Here is a 16,575-nt window from a genome sequence, read left to right as displayed (position 1 = left end):
GGAGGAGAATTTTCTCTTAAAGTGTTCAAAGGCATTTGCAAAATAAGGGAGGGACCCTCGTGAGAACACAAGATTACTGAGCCCTCATTTTCCCTGCGACGGGTTCCTTTCGACTCTCAGCCCTCCGAGCTAGCGCAGATGTGTGTATGTCTGGAAAGCAGAACAGATTCATCTTGCAAAGGTCAAAAGGGATGACTCCCACCCCCAGTCTGTACATGTTAGCCCCAGGGAAACAGGCACTCATGGGCTTATCAAATCAACCGGTCGGTCTTTCTCTCCTCTGCCAGGGCACCGCTGCACACAGCGTGAGGGTGGCTGAGCAGTGAAAAGCTGGAATCCCCTGAGCAAGCAGCGTTTCAGCTGGCTGGACAGATCAAATAACACTTGGGCTAGTTAACAAAAGACGCCAGTGGGAAGGTGTTGGAAGCCGGAGTGTGGAAATTTACCCAACATTGTTTCTTTGACAGGGAAGGGGACTCTGAAAGATGCTGCATTCCTGCAGCCCTACCGCGTCCCGCGGAGCAGTCTCAGTCAAGGTGGCGTGGATGCTTGGGTGAAAGAGGATACGCCCCCATCCGAAGCCTCTGGAGGGTCCTGGACTGGCAGCTAAGTTCCTTTTGGACTCGGGACAGCCCGTGCAACTGCAGAGCTCAGGAGAGAGTGTGGCCTTTCCCGGCTCTTTACTCACCAAACTAGTTGGAGCTTTGGATTCTAAAGGGAACTAGTAGAAAGATAAACTGGTGGAAATGAAAAGACGCCCCCTAGAACCTTCTAGAATCCATTAACTGGATCCCCTCTTACTGCTCAGGGCACAGAGGGAGGCTGTGATCCGATTAAGCTTTGGACCCCCTTAAGTAAAGCAACACAGCTCAGCAAGCAGCTCCTGCATTGGGGCCAGACAGAAGGATCGAAGGGGGAGAGTTGCTGCATATTTTACTTTGAGATCCGTGGAGATAGAAGATAAGGACACTGGCTTTTCTCCTTCTAATAATGCCAGATCTGGAAGAAGCATGAACCATTTTAAGCGTCTAGGAGGGTTCTTGAAGCCCAGGAGTCGGTGGCAAACCCTCCCGGTGCAGATGAGAACCCTTGCAGCATCCCGCTGAGCACGTCAGTGAGCAAGGACTTGCAGTCAGCCGTTCCTGTCCCCTGGCAGCAGTGACCTCACCAGGAGCAAAAGCATCCCTCAGCTGTGAGGTCGGACAGAATGAGGTGTGCTGGGGAAACCATTAGCTGGAACTTGGCCTTTCCTGACTGCCCCTGCATCCCCCGGACGGCCCCAGACCACTGAGTCAACAATGGCCGAGAGAGGGGACTGCCTCGCCAGTGTCTACGGGTATGACCTTGGAGGGCGCTTCACTGACTTCCAACCCCTAGGCTTTGGGGTCAACGGGCTGGTGCTGTCGGCTGTGGACAGCAGGGCTTGCCGGAAGGTAGCTGTAAAGAAGATTGCTCTGAGTGATGCCCGAAGCATGAAGCATGCGCTCCGAGAGATCAAAATCATCCGGCGCCTGGACCATGACAACATTGTCAAGGTCTATGAGGTACTAGGACCCAAGGGTAGCGATCTGCAGGGCGAGCTCTTCAAGTTCAGCGTGGCCTACATTGTCCAAGAGTACATGGAGACGGACCTGGCACGCTTGCTGGAGCAGGGCACGCTGACCGAGGAGCATGCCAAGCTGTTCATGTACCAGCTGCTCCGTGGGCTCAAGTACATCCATTCTGCTAACGTGTTGCACAGGGACCTGAAGCCCGCCAACATTTTTATCAGCACAGAGGACCTTGTGCTCAAGATTGGGGATTTCGGGTTGGCAAGAATCGTGGATCAGCATTACTCACACAAGGTATGTCTGTCCGGAAAGGCTGCTACTGCTGCTGCTGCTGACCTGTGGGGTCCTCAAGGATGCACACAGTGTTCCAGAGGGCTTGTCTTTCTCCATTGTAATCAGGAGACTGCTATTAATGTTAGGGAGGGGTGAAAAGGTACAAGAAAGATCCATGGCTTGAAAAGTTGTTGAGAGTGGGAGGTATCTAGTTCCTAGTCATGACTTTGCCCACTTAACTGTGGCCAATGTCTAAACTATCTTTTAGCCCTGGGCTCTATGGCTGTAATATTGTGTGGTTGATGATTTTTTTTTTATCGCATCCACTGATCTTGGACATCTGGCTGCTCAGGAGACACCAGAAGGCTCTGGCTTGTCTCACCTGTTTCTCTTACCAGGGCTGGCCCATCCTGGGTTCTTTTCAGTCAGTCAGGAGTGAGCAATGGGGGGGCGGGGTGGGGGGCTAGTCTGATAAACTAATGCTCACTACAGATCAGCTAATGACTGCCCTCTTGGTCCTTCCCTCAATGTGGAGTGACTTCATGCTTGAGGATGGTTCTGTTACAATTCCCCATGGTGCGTCACAGAGTCATCCCAGCTGCGCTGATAGAGACACATGTCACCACGATTTGTTTCCAAGGCCCAGGCCTCCTCCTGACCTGCTGTGTCTTCGGGAACAGCAAGTTCTCCTCTGCCAGACATTGTTGCCACTGTAGGGTACCTGGGAGCCTCCTCATGAGCATGTTACCAGTCACCCTGAAACAGAGCCAGTCTCCCAGAAAAACATACTTTGATTTTTTTTTTTTTATTAGAATAGAACATCCTATTGGAAGCAGGTACCCCACGAAATGTTGAAATCGTCAAGGGTGAGAGTGGGCCATGGAAGACGAGGGTGGCTCTGACCTTGAACATGGTTTGGCTCTGTCTTAGGGTCCTCCCTGTTTCCCTCCTCTGTGCAGAGGGAAGGCATCCCAGGCCAGGGAGCCACAACTCCCTGTTCACCCTCACTGGCTGGAACTTGGGCTCCTGACCCAATTTCAGACCCCACATCACTCCCACTGCCTCTGGCTTCTCAGTGCCCAAGTAACTTTGCCGCTTTAACAGTGTGCTTGTCCTCTGCACCCATTCCTGCAGCCACGCCATCTGCCAAGACTGACAGCCGAGTCTGTAGGCAAGAAGCCCATGGCAGAGACCCAATACTACAGGCTGTTTGTTCCCCTTCCTTCTCAGGGGCTATGATGTCAAGTCATTGAGCCAATGGTTCTAACCCCGATTCATCCTTTTTTGGCAAAAAAAGATCCAGAGAATCTACGTTTCTACCTGGGATACGTGTATGGGTGTTTGCCTGTATCTGTGTCTGCACACCATGTGTGTGCAGTGCCTGGGGAGGCCACAAGGAGACGTCAGATCCCCTGGAACTGGAGTAAACAGGTGGTTGTGAGTTGCTGTGTGGGTGCTGAGACTCGAACCCAGGTCCTCTAAAAGAACAACAGGTGCTCTTAATTCCTGAGCCGTTTCTCCAGCCCCCACAACCCTCTTAATTGCAGTAAACTAGTACTCTTGGGAGTCATCTGGTGAGGTAGTTTAGTGAAGTGTCCAGGGAAGGAGTGAGGAGATACGTGTGTCACCTACAGTACAGTCAGGAAGACGGCTCCTTGGGGTGAACAGTCACCACAGTAGCAGTTTTGTTTTGTTTGAAACAGCGTCCAGCTCTGTAGCCCAGGATGGCCTGAAACGCGAATCGGTCCTCATGCCTTGGCCTCCTTAGTGTTGAGATTACAGGCGTGTCCCACCAATCCCAATTGTTGAAACAAGTCTCGGGATGGGACGCGGTATGAGCGATCCCACAGTGTGAGGAGTTGAGGAGATGGGCTCCTCGTTGATGTCACTCGCCCCTGGAGCCTCAGTTTCCCCACCTTTGACAGAGCTGTGTCCTCCCTGCCTCTCTGGTTTCTAGGTAAGAATGAAAATTAACCATAAATGTAGAATCCCTTGAAAAGTGGTTAAAAAAAAAAAACTGCCACTGAGCACCCACAGAACCCAAGCACAGTGCAGGGGGCTGGGGCTGGAGAGGGGCGGGGCTCACCTGACTGCTTGCTAGGTTCCTGCTACTTCTCTTAGAGGGGGTTTTATTCTCCCCACGCAAGGGAATTCATGTGTTCTCTCACTTCATCTTTTTAAATATGAGAGAGCGAGAGCGCGCTATATGAGATTAAAAACAGTAATTGGAGCCAGTTACCAACCTGGTGTGTGCTCACATCAGCCTGGTACCCCGGGGTCTGTCAGCACCACCCACTGCAGCCGTTTGTCCTTACTCACTTTCTTTTAGCTCGCTGCCCTCCTCTCCCTCCAGGGATGATGAAAGGCTTCATACTCGCTGCTTTTATTTATCCAATGTGCATTTAAATCAGTTCTCACTTAATCCTCATCATACCGTGAGGCACTTAGGGCAAATGGTCCATTTGACAACCCTGAGAAGTGGCTTGATGAGGAAGCATGAGGCTCCCAGGGCGGAATGGCAGGAGGGGAGGAACCTGAGGAACCGGGGACTCTTCATACATGGTGAGGGCTCTTCCTGAGGTGCACTGGATTCTGGGTGGCAATTGCCTCTCAGGGTTCTGGTCCTTCCTCTCTTCCAGCACTGACCACTCACTCTCCACCCTACCTTGTGGGTGTTGTGTCTGCACTGACCACTCTCTACTCTTACCTTGTGGGTATTTGTGTCTGGGTCTCTTCTCCCTGGCAGAGTCCCATGCTTTAAGGGGGGGGGGGGAGGTGCTGTTTGCTTTTCATAATGGAATCTTATCAGTTCCTGGGATCTGGACCTCAGTTGATTTTGCCAGTTGTACTAGTCAGAGGGAAGGACAATGATCTACCGGATCCTCACAGATAGGAAGCTAATGTGTTTGTAGATTCCATGGTTGGAAAGTCTGACTCAAAAAAGGAACTCTACATTCTTGAGATGATAGCTGGAATCAGATGTGTGCATCTGTGCTCACTAGTGTGCTTGGAGGATGGTGTCTACAAGCCCGATGCTCTGTGGGTACTCAGTCTCTCTTGAAGAGGACCATTACTTATCTGGACATACCTTTTCCACATCCTGATCCAGTCCAGGGCCAGAGTGGTCCAGCTAGAGACTTCTTGGGTGTGCATGACCCATGAGGCAGTGTGGAGCAGTCTGGTCCTCACCCTTCCATCTTTATCACAGGTGCATAGTGTCTCTTCACACCTGCATCCTTCAACTGCTACAGGACCTTCCTAGGGCAGGTACCCACTTCGCTAGTCTAGAGATAACAAAGGAAATGGCCTTCTCTTCTTTAATGAGCTTCTAAACTGAAAGAGCTCCAGGGCACACTCAAGAGCCCTCTGGGTCTGTCATAACATTTCTAGGGATCTTGGCCTTTACCTGGTCCAGGGGGCAGTAAAGTCAGTGCAGCACAAAGGCAGGAGATGGCATGGGTGACAGTGAGGAAAACACATTGGTTCTCCCTCATCAGTGGCAGCCTAGGAAACCCTGGTACCTGTGTCATTGAATTAGTGACTTCTGCATCATTGTATCCAAAGTATTTGATGGGGGGGAAAAGCTTACTGGAAGAAAAGTTCATTTTGACTTATACTTTTAGTGGGTCTCTCAGTCCATCATGGTCGGGATGACAGGGTAGAGTTCATGGCAGCGGGATGGGAGGGTAGGGAGCTCCTCCTCGCACTGTGTACCAGGAAGACGACGGGGTGGTGAAACCTTTAAACACCCACACCTAGTGTTCTACTTTCGTTTCTCTTGCTGTGATCAAATACCCTGACAAAAAGCAACGTAGCAGGGGAGAAGTTTTAGTTCACAATCCCGGGTTACAGCCCACAATAGCAGGGAGGTCAAGGCTGCAGGAATGGAAAAACCACTCAATGACATCTACAGTCAAGAGCAGAGAGGGGGATGGGTGCGTCAGGCTCACTGGCATGTTTGTGCTCAGCCTCGTTTCTCCACTCACGTAGTTTAGAACCCCCAGCCTAGGGAATGGTTGTACCCGCAGTGGACTGGGTCTTCCCACATCAATTGAGACAAAGTCATGTGGGTCAACCCAGTGTAGACAAGTCTCTCATTGAGAATCTCTTCTCAGGTGATCCTAGGGTGGGTCAAAATGACAATTAAAACCAAACCATCACAACGAATGGTGCCCCGCCTCCTAAAAGATTACACACACTCTTCTAAAGTCCCCAGGATACGACCCTCTAGGGGACATTTCAGGTTCGAACCATGACAGTCATTATTTGGCTTACTGCACGATTGACAATTCCTTTTCCTTACGTAGGTGATTCTTGGTGTAAGAGATCCATACACACGCTTCATGGCCATCTTGCCCATCTCTGTCATTTCCCAGGTGTAAGTACTAGAGGGGAAGAGCCCTGCTCAAGGTCGAGTAACGAGCACTTGGAGCTGGTTGTGACTGTGTGCACTGTTTTTATATGAGCTCCTCTTCTCAGTTGTTGTTCACATTCTGCTGCAGTTTCTGTTTTCATTGTGAGCAGCTGGGTTTGGCCTGGATCTCCTGATGTATCCCACCCTGGCCTTAGACTCTGGATCCTCCTGGCTCAGCCTCCTAAGTGCTATGTTATAGGCGTGCACCCCCACATCCAGCTTCCATTCTGCTTCTCTCCGAGGATTCTGATTGGTCAGTGGAAAGTGAGGATGTCAACATGCTTTCAGATGCACTAGGGACTAAATCCCTAACACAGCTGCTTGCCTAAGTCGATGTCATAATGAAGCCAGGCATCAGTTTACCTCTGCTGAAGCATGGACCACAGCGTGGAGCCAATCTTGTCAGCTTGGCCCTGGATGGGTCATGAGACCCTTCTTGAGGGTGTATTCATTTTTTTTTTTTTGAGTCCCTTTCTCCCCCTTCCTCCACAAACCTGATTATTAGTTCCTCGTTATTTGTGTCAAGAAGAGGTGGCTGAATGATCAGAGCATATTTCCCTTTGAATTTGTTAGGAGACGAATGATCTCAAAAGGAAAAAATAATGCTTAAGACTTTACTGAACCTTGTGTAAACTCTACGAAATGTTACCAACTCCCCGGAAAGCAGGCAAGACTCCATCCACTCACTGTCTGAGTCAATGTGCCCTTCCAGGAAGGGCCACCCAGAGCCTTCCAACCTGCCAGAAACCTTCACAGGGACTTCTAGAAGACTGCCTGCAGACCCAGCTTCCATGGGGTGCAGGTAGAAAATGCCCAGGCAGGAAAGGAAGGGGAACAGACTCCTGAGAATTTGGGCAGCAAAAGGTCTTACGTTTTTGGCAGATTTCCCAAGCAAGTGTACCCTTCCTGTTAGGTTGGTGCTTTGAGTCCCCAACCCCTAGCCACTTCCTAGTCTTTTTTTTTTAATTTAGTGGCTAGAGAGACAGCCGTGGGTTCTGGGAACCGAACTCTTATATCTTTGGTTGTGAGCCTAGCCTTTAACGGCTGAGCTATCTCTCCAGCCCTCTTACCTCATTCTTGACCAGAATGCTTTCTCTTCACCTTCCCTATCTCCTTACAATTCCTTTAAAACCAGCTAGCTTGCCGGGGTCTCTAAGGGTGGCTACAAGCCAGCAAGCATCAGCTACACCCGAGAACGACTCAGGGAGGCCAATGCTTGGCCTCATCTCAGCAGCTCAGGTCCAACCATCTGTGTGTCCGTGGGCCCCCAGGGGAATCTCGGGCTCCTGACCTTTTAAGAGCCGTTGATCTAAAGAAATGAGGTAACTTGCTTGTGGGTGAAAGCTGGTGCTCGTGATATGTTCCGTAATGCTCAGCCTTGTGGTTCTTACACCGGCCCTGGGAAGACCATGTGGGTGAACTTGAAGCATGTACCTTCACTGGAGGGCTTGATCATGATGGGTCTGTGAGGCGCACGCAGCACAGCTCTGGAGAGCCTCGATTTCATTACCTCGGAAACCACCCCGTGGTACTATTTGGCCAAAAGTTACACAAACCAGGAACCTGCTGGATTTTAACAGTTTGGAGATATGAACAGTGATTTTTGGAAAACACGGACTTTTCTTTCTGGTGTAAACTACTTCAAAGAGTTTATCTAAAAAACGAAACACTAGTTTCACAGTTGGGTAGAAACGAGTGTTTGAAGGCTCAGCAAATCGCCGGAGTTTGTTTTAGGCTGTGTTCCTTTGTGGCCCCGGAGGAGTCCACAAGGCTGAGCACAGACTGCAGCCTGGGAACCCTGCCAGGGACAACTCAAAGCCAGTGCTGCCTTCATGGTGTTGGTTAGTGTCACCTCGCCTCCTCTCGTGTCTCTTCTACCTGCCTTGGGTGGCCTCTGCCATCTGCCTGGGAAGGTACCCAGAAAGTGTCCCCCTTCCAACATAAACCCTTGAAACTGAACCTAGGAGGAAGAATGGTCACCCCTGGGGCTTCAGGAGTCCTTGCGATTAGGAGAACATCCTTTGGGGTTTCAGCGCTTGCTTACATCCCAGATGCTCTCTACTGGGAAAACAGTGCAGAGTGGGGAAGACCTGCCCAGGACCCCACAACAGGACCAGCGTCCATCATACTGGTCCTGGGAGGGACCCAGACTCCCTCAGAGGCCATGGGAAAATTGACTTGTAGAAAGACACTTCGCTGAGGGACCAGCCAGCAGGGAAGGTCCCTTTCTTCTTAAGCTGTTAAACGTGTTATTCCAAACCAGTGGAGCCGAAAAGATGTATTTAAAAGACTATGGAATATCCCTTTTTAAAGAGGAAAAATATGACCTAGGGGATTAGAACAGAGGCTGGGCTGAAGAGCAAGTGTCTGGACACTCAGGCAGACTTGGAAAGCTACTTTTCTTGGCTCTCGGGGCCTCCTTGCTCTCTTCTCACTGTAGAAGTCCTGGGAGCAGGTATCTCAGTCTCCTGGTGTCCTTCTCTGCCCACTGCACCCAGGCCCTCCTGAAAGCAAGCCCACTGAGCTCCAGGGGAGTGTTTAACAATTGCCTCAGCCCAAGCCAGCAACCAGTCAGGACTAACCTCACCAGAGTCATGAGGTGAGGGCCTGGAGTTGCCATGCTTACCGGCCATTCACCTTTGGCAATCACATGAAGGCGCAGAACAAGGGAGTAAGGGACTCCGAGTACCAGCCATTCACCAACCAGTCTGCTGGCTCATTAGGTTGAAATGGCCCACAGCATCCACACATTGCTGCTGCCTCCTCAATCCCAAGTTCAGTTTCTTGAGTGTGCCTGGGGGTGGAGTCTCCCCTGGGGAGAACAACAGCTGACTGAAAGGCTCAGGGGGATCCATGGCCGCCTCCTCTGGCCTCCCTTCCGTGAACCGCCCCCTGGCACTTACCTCTCAAACTGAGCTGCCAGCAACTGCTAACATAAAGGCTGAGTCCAGGAACACGCAGCCTGCCGAGGACGGGGTACAGGCTGGCGGGTGGCGCATCCTTTATTACTGGAACAAAGTACCTGTAGTTTACTCTCGTTTTAAAAGTCCGTGCTCCCTGGATTCAGGACTCACAAGTTTTTGTCAGTCTTTAAAAATGCCCTCTCTTTGCTGTCTGTCACTGTTATTTACAAAGAGATGAGATGTTTTTCCTTCGTGCCATTAGTCCTCCCGTATGTCATGTGTCTTTTTTCCTCTGGCCGCTGTCAAGATTTTCTTCGGCCATCTCACCGTCAGGAGCCGAAACATGGTCTTTTTTATTCAGCCTCTGCTGTGTTGGGCTGTTGAGGACAGCGGCATAGAACAGAAGGTTCCGAGGGTGAGAACCATTTTGCTGTTGAGTTTTCTGACATTTATGGCTCCCTTCTAAATCAGGATCATACGGCTGAGTCGGAGGAGGCCAGCGCTTATCTTGAGCGTAATTTGCAGTCACCCACCTCACCTAGTGTAACATCACCGACTTGTCATCTTGCCCCCAGAAAATGCCATTCGCAGTGACAGCTCTGGTCCCACACACTGTTCCCTCACTCCCACATGGACTGCCATTTACCCCTACAGATTCTGCTCAGATGTCCCAAGTCACCTAGTTCTCTAGGAGTCAGTCACTCCCTCCTCTTGCCCAGAGCGCTTATCCACACTGTTGAGCAGCTGATCTCCGTGCCTCTTCCCAGATGGGCACAGTGGGTTCTTGGGTGAGGTACACATTCGTGTCCATTTTTCTGGCATGTAGCACAGTATCTGACCCATAAAATGTGCTCAGTAAAGGCTGGTTGACTAATGAACAAGCCATGCCTCTGCTTCCTATGAACCAGAGTGTGGTTTTCCAGAGTCTCAGTATGAAGCTTAACTTTTACCCTCAGGAGAGCTTTCAAATATTTAACGTCCCCCCATCCTGACCCTTCTACCACACCCTGCAGTCTGGGCCGTTTTGTCTTTAATGATTTTCAGGCTTTGTTACTCGGTGTTAAGTGACTCAACTCACACGTTATTTATAATAGGCGCTACCGTTTGCAGATGGGGACACTGAGGCACAACAGTCACCCAGGTAGGCTGTGGCAGAGTTGGACTTCCAAGCCCGGCTGCCTGCAGAGGACCCACGTACAGCCTGCCCCGCTCTCAGCTCTCTTCAGCTGACTGCACTCCAGGGCTCACACCGTCCTACCTACCCTCTCGCTGACCACCTCTTCCTGTCAGAACCTTTCTTAAAGTTCACGTGCAGACCAGCCCCTATGTGATTTCATCAGCAGAGTCAGTGCGCGTGTGCGACCTCTGCTCTGTAAACGACAGGCCACTCCTGTGCGTTCTTGGCCAGTGTGTCACCGTAAGGGCTCACACTGGGCTGCTAGCCAATTAATTTATGTCAGTTCCGTATTCTCTACTTTAAATGTATGGGATTGGGTTTTGGTTTTTGTTTCTTGCTGTTGATGTTTGGTTTTGTTTTTAATCCCAAGCACAAGTTGTGGCCTTTGTCCCTGGTAGAGTTCATCTTCTTGGTTCAGACAAATATTCCAACAGGAAGAGATCTTTTTGGATCTTTGTTTCATCATACAACCTTGCCCTTTATAGCTTCATAATATATTTAAGGACTTCACCTGTCTCCTAGGACTTTGCCTCTATCACTAATTCAAATGTGCATAAAGAGATTAGGCCAAAGGCCCAGCCTCCTGGCCACTGGGCACCTCTGACCTACCCAGTCAGTTACCTGTTTACAAAATTATAGCCATTTAACTCACATTTTAAAAAATTGTCTACAAAGACGTTGTAGAGGATGTAGCTAAAGGAGGTGTAGTCTCTTTATTGAGACTCAGGGGCACTGTTCTCAGAAACCTCACTTCCCCGTGTCAGACTACGTTTAGGGAGGATGCCTGGTTTAAAGTGTGTCTCCAGACAGTGGCCCTCAGCTCCAAGCTCTGCATAGCACACTCCTGTCTCTGGGACAGGTGTCTGATGCCTCCAGTGAGTCCTGCCAGAGACACAGCAGGTCAGAACTCTTAACAAGAGAGTGGCATCCACAAATTGCAAAATGCTAGCCAACAGGGTCTCTTGATCAATTCTTGGCTGTCACAACCAGGTTTTAAAAAAAAAAAAAAAAAAAAAACTCTCAACTCAGCCATGTACCCAGAGAGACCTCTGGAAAAGGACGCTCGGAAAAGGAAAAAGGAGAGAAGAGGAGGTAGAGAGAGACGCCAACTTGGCGTCCATTTTGTGCAGCTGCTGCTGACCCTCCAAAATGTAAGTTGCCTGAGGTAATGGCAGAGTCAGCTTTGTGGAAGAAGGTAACGGACAGCAAAATGAGAACAAGTCTCTTTAGGAATTCTTTTGGACTTTGGCTTTTAACGTCAAATGGGTTTCTAGTCTGAACGCTCATGGTCCAAGCTGCCAGATGTAATTTAAGGTTCCCTGTTCCTACCTGTGGGCTTGCGCCATAATAAACTAAAATTCAGAAAGTCCTGCAAGTGAAGGAAGCCGTTCAGCCATAGAAAATTAAATTCTGTTCCCTGGGTGTTATGTACCAAGGCCGGAAATTGAATAAGGACATTCGAAAGATATTTCTAGCAATGGGACCTGAGACAAAGTCTTTTCTGCTTAACCCTCATGTGGCCAGAACTTTGCCCCACTCCCCACACAGCTACCAGAGTTTTGCCCACCATGTGTTCTTTGCAGCAATACACTTTGGAACAGTAACTGTTCTCAGACGTGCTTCCTAGTTTAAACAGATTAGGTCTACATGATTTGTTCTTAACCACGTTGCTAAATGTGGGCTGCTTGTTCGTGTCACAGAACCACGGCCGACTTTGCACGCGGGCTTCCACCGATGCCCTTTAACCTCCTGTATTTGAAGGTCTGCGAGGTGTCCCTCCATCCAGCGTGGGCCTTCTTAGCTCATCTGCTCCGTGAGATGAGACTTTCCTGGAGTCCTATCTGGGGTCTCAGGACCCTTGGATGTGTAGAAGAGATGGGAGCAGAGTTCAGTTGAGACTGAAGATTCTGGGCTGTGGGACCGGGGAGCAAGGCCCGATGAGGTCAGGTCTGCATGTGCCCAGAGAGCATGCAGATGGAGACAGCTTTCCTGAAACACGCTTTCTCCAGATGGGACGTATCTCCCAGTACCCCCATATGAGTGCCTCCGTCCATTCCTTCCTCCCCCTTCATTTCCTATCCCCCCACCACCCCCACCCCACCCCCCCACTCCCAAAACCATCTCCAGACCTTAAAAAAAAAAAGTGGCTAGTGCCAGCCATTTACATTTTGGAGACACTTCCGATGTAAGCTTTAGTTTTGATGTGAAGGTTGCAGCCCAAAACACACCCCTCAGGTATTGGCCAGCAGGTCAGGTCAGAAACCTTTTTATTCTTGCTATAGGAATTACAGCACCCGGCTTGTCGTTTATAATCTCGATCATGAGTGTTTCACCTGGAGCATCCCCACAGGGCTGTACTCACCACCCCTTGCGGCCTCCTCTGCCCTTAGCTTGGCGATGTATATGAGATCTACAGGACAGCCCACTGTACACAAAGGAGAGAATTTCCTTGGGGTTTGCTGGGGGAGAATCCTGGAAGTTGAATGCCAAAGCAGCTGAGAAGGTATATGCTGTCCACGCAGTTGGGCAGGCTGTGAGCCTTCTCTGGCCTGCCTTTCTTACGCTATCAAAGGCTAACAGCATCAACCATACAGGATTATAGCCCTGTAGCCGAGTGCTCGGTACCAGGCCCGGAGGGGGGAGGCAGTAAGCCAGAGCTCTTCGAAGCTCTTGTTCTTGATGGGAAAAAGCCCAGGTGTCTCCTATGAGTCTGTTAGGGTCCCACAGAGCAGAAAGAACGAACTGACTTCCCAGAGTCGTCCTCTGACTTTCATACGCCTGTAAAGTGTTACATAAAATGCAAGAAAAAAAAATCATGTTATCTCTCTCCTTTCTCTCTCACACACACACACACACTTTTCTTTTTTAAATACCCTAAACAGAACATAGCACAGTCTACACACAAAGGGACATGGTACAGAGCCAGTGTGCCCTACTTACACACACACACTCACATACCTTTATCATCCATGTATCAAATCTAGCAATGGGGACCAGCAGATACACCCTGAGCAGAGAAAAATGGAAGTGGATTGTCTGGCAGGTAAGGAGACAGAATAGAGAAACAGACAGTCGCCAGGCCCAGCTCCCAGGCTAAGGAGACGGAGAATACAGGCCTGGCTCCCACGCTCTTCAGCAGTGATTCTCAGAGCTGCACTAAGATCTAGGTTGTAGCCAATGCTCCAAATCTTGCCCCTCCAGAAGGTAGTAAATTATGTTCGGTGTATTTAAAGAAGCCCGTTGGGTCTGTGCTGTGATGTACAACAGGCTTCGGCCATTGCTCCCAGAATGTGCAAATGTCCCTCACCCTTCCTTTCCATTTGATTCCAGTGACAATCCTCTAGTACAGGAAGGGCTCATGTTATTGGACCCGTTTGATAGATGAGAAACTTGAGGCCTCAAATGACTGAGACTTTCCCAGCCTCAGAGAACTCAAGAGTGGTGATCTGAGCTTGACTCCGGGGCTTCTGTCTGAAAGTGCAAAGCTCTTCTCTGAAGACATTTCCAAGCGCTGGCATGCTGGGTCTGTGTGGGGCAACGGGGGTTATGGTAGCAACAAGGCTTCCCACTTCTAAGCAGTGTGTTTAGTGTTTGGGATTCAGGTTCTCTGAGGAACCCCTCACCAGGCAGTTGGTAAGCTTCCATTTCTTCACCCTCCACCCCAGGCACTCAGCATCCTCAGGCCACCCAGGGTCCTTGGCATCCTTGGTGACCCATCTCTCATGAGCCAAACATGTTCCTCTCCCTCACTTCACAACCCTACCCCCGAGTTGGGGTTCTGGGCCCTCAGTGTCCCACTGTGAGCGCCCTCTGGAGCACCTCTAGATGGCATTCTCCTAACGGAGGCAACTCCTTCACACTGTGTCTTCTCCATCCAACACCACCCTACATTAAACGCTTCATAGTGGGCTTAGACCTGAAGGTAAGCGACCATGCTCTCTATTGTTCCGTTGGCTCCTTTCAATCCAGGACAGATGAACTCCAATAAGACAGTTCAGACCACAGTCCTAGCAGAAAAAGTGGGCAGCTAGCTGGTGGGAGTGAGTGTCAACATCCCCATCACACACACTGTGGACATCCCATTCCCCTATGGCTGAGCACCCCGAGGACCAGGCCCTTGAAGTGACCTTTGTGGAATCTAAGGATGTAGATGAGTAGAGAGAGAAGAGCAAAGGTGGTAACCCCTGTGCAGACGGGGTACCTGGGGAGAGAGGAGAAGACTGCCTGGGAATGGGAGAGGGGAAGCCAAGGAGCTTGGATGCAACATAACCAGCCAGAGAAAGGAACCTATAAAAATGGAGGCCGGGAAAGGAAAGGGCAGACTGGCTGGGGCTTCTGTGTGTTTTCCGCTGGTCCTGATGGCAGCAGACAACACAGGAACTACCCCTACTGTGCTGATGACGAACCCAGGCCTCACAGAGACTAAGAGCAACGGTGCTGTTAGTCACCAGAAAGGAACTTGCTGGCACAGGATTTGAACACAGATCTGAAGCAGGTGTTCTTAACACAGATTCGCATCCTCTGAGGATCCTTCTGTCTGGCAGGGGAATACCAGAGGAACTGGTGAGATGAGAACCAAGTTCTGCTGTAAAAAAAAAACCAGCCACCACACCAGAAACTTCTCTGTGCAGTGAGTACACAACCCAGAGGCGGGCCTCCAGCAAAACAGGGCATTCACCAGGATTTGCAAAGAATTTTGATTTGGTGGTTTGGTGTTTTTTTTTTTTTTCTTTTTTTTTTTTCCAAAGCAGGGAGTTGAGGAAATGGTTTAGTGGATGGAGTGCCAGATGCACAACCGTAAGTCCTGAGTTTAGATGTCTGGCACCCCCACAAAAAGCCAAGCGTGGCGGCACACTCTTACAGTCTTGGCACCGGAGACGCAGAGACAAAAATGCTGGGGCCTCTGACCAGCTAGGCTGGCTGAATCGGTCCGGGGACAGACCTTGTCTCTAAAGAGAAAAGGTGGAGAGTAAACAGGACACCCTGTTGACGTGACACACATGTGCGCCCACACAACACACACTCACCATCAAATGAGTCATAGCAGACTGTGTCAAAGGAAAGACATTTATGGGTCTTCCATGTGCTCATTTTATGGTTTGGGATAGATTTATTCAGATTGCAACTGAGAAAGATGCCATCCCAGCCTCAACCCTAAGGGCTGGAAGAGGCCTCCATCTGCCCTATGATCTACTGAGCTGAGGGCTGAGGACAGCATGCCATCAATCTGCCCTGACCTTGAATCCCAGCTAAGGTCACAGGGCTTACCTTGGAAAGATGGGAACTGAAGCAGAGCCTGCAGGTTTTCAAGGACAACTCAGGGTAACCCTAGCTCCAAACAGAGCCCGGAGAACCTCCTGACCCACGGGCAAAAACTCCACTGGTGTGCCATCTTGGCACAGCCTGGGCATCAGGTGCAGGCACAGCACTTGCTGAGCAGAGCTTGTCTACATGGATAGTAAGTAGAATGTGTTTGATGAGGATAATTATATGCAGGGACAGGCTGTGACAGCAGCGACCACTCATGAGGGCTGTGAGCATGCTGCTGCACTGGACCGCTTGCAGGTGCATGGAAGATAGGCATGGCTCCCTGAAAAGAAAGTGGGGCTTGAAAGAAGCAGGAGAGCAGGATGGCTTGGAAGCTTGGTTCTGTAGTGAAGCTTCAGGCTGCTGTTAGACATGCAGATTTTCCCACGTGGCATCCAATGGCTTCGAAGCCGTGGGGTAGGTCCAGCTTCTGAGTGTCAGGTGACTAAGGGGGCTGAAGCTTGAGAAGCGCGGATGTGAATGTACTGTACAAGACAGGACCCGATTTATTTGTTACCACCACTTTATCATCTCAAAGGTTCACTTTGCCCATCTGTAAAATACCCTGTGAATACTTGAACTGCCAGAGTAGCTGGTGTATGACATAGGATGGGGATGTCTGTGCCCAGAATCCAAATTCAGGACTGCACCAGTGGGCCTGGCAAGCAAAATGAGGTGAAACTATGGTCTTCCACAGATGGTCTCATTGCCTAAATAAAACTTTAGCCTACAGGTTGAAAAGTAAAGATTTTGTGGGTTTTAGTAAGTTACCTAATATATTTCCAATTCATAGTTAATGACATTGGTGTTGAGAAACACGATTCACACATTCATCTGTACAAAAGTAACCAAACAAAGCAAATGAAGACCACTTGGTCAGATACCTTCGCTTGTACAAGTCAACACCATTATCAGTAATTTTTTGTTATATTTTTATTTTAAACAATTTTT

At 49.9% G+C, this 16,575-nt stretch overlaps 1 protein-coding gene across 1 annotated transcript in view; it reads left to right on the top strand.

The window, feature by feature from the left end:
• Positions 1-517: 517 nt before the first annotated feature.
• Mapk4 (mitogen-activated protein kinase 4) overlaps positions 518-16,575 on the top strand; it is a 50,521-nt gene continuing 34,463 nt past the window's right edge. Inside the window, exon 1 of the mRNA XM_059246470.1 lies at positions 518-1,844. Coding sequence (XP_059102453.1) covers positions 1,299-1,844 — 546 coding nt within the window. The 5' untranslated portion in view covers positions 518-1,298. The remainder of the gene's footprint in view (positions 1,845-16,575) is intronic.

Source organism: Peromyscus eremicus, chromosome 19, assembly GCF_949786415.1.
Source record: "Peromyscus eremicus chromosome 19, PerEre_H2_v1, whole genome shotgun sequence".
Classification (NCBI taxonomy): Eukaryota; Metazoa; Chordata; class Mammalia; order Rodentia; family Cricetidae; genus Peromyscus; species Peromyscus eremicus.
The sequence above is the reverse complement of the archived record's forward strand: the minus strand, read 5'-3'. Positions and strand labels throughout refer to the sequence as shown.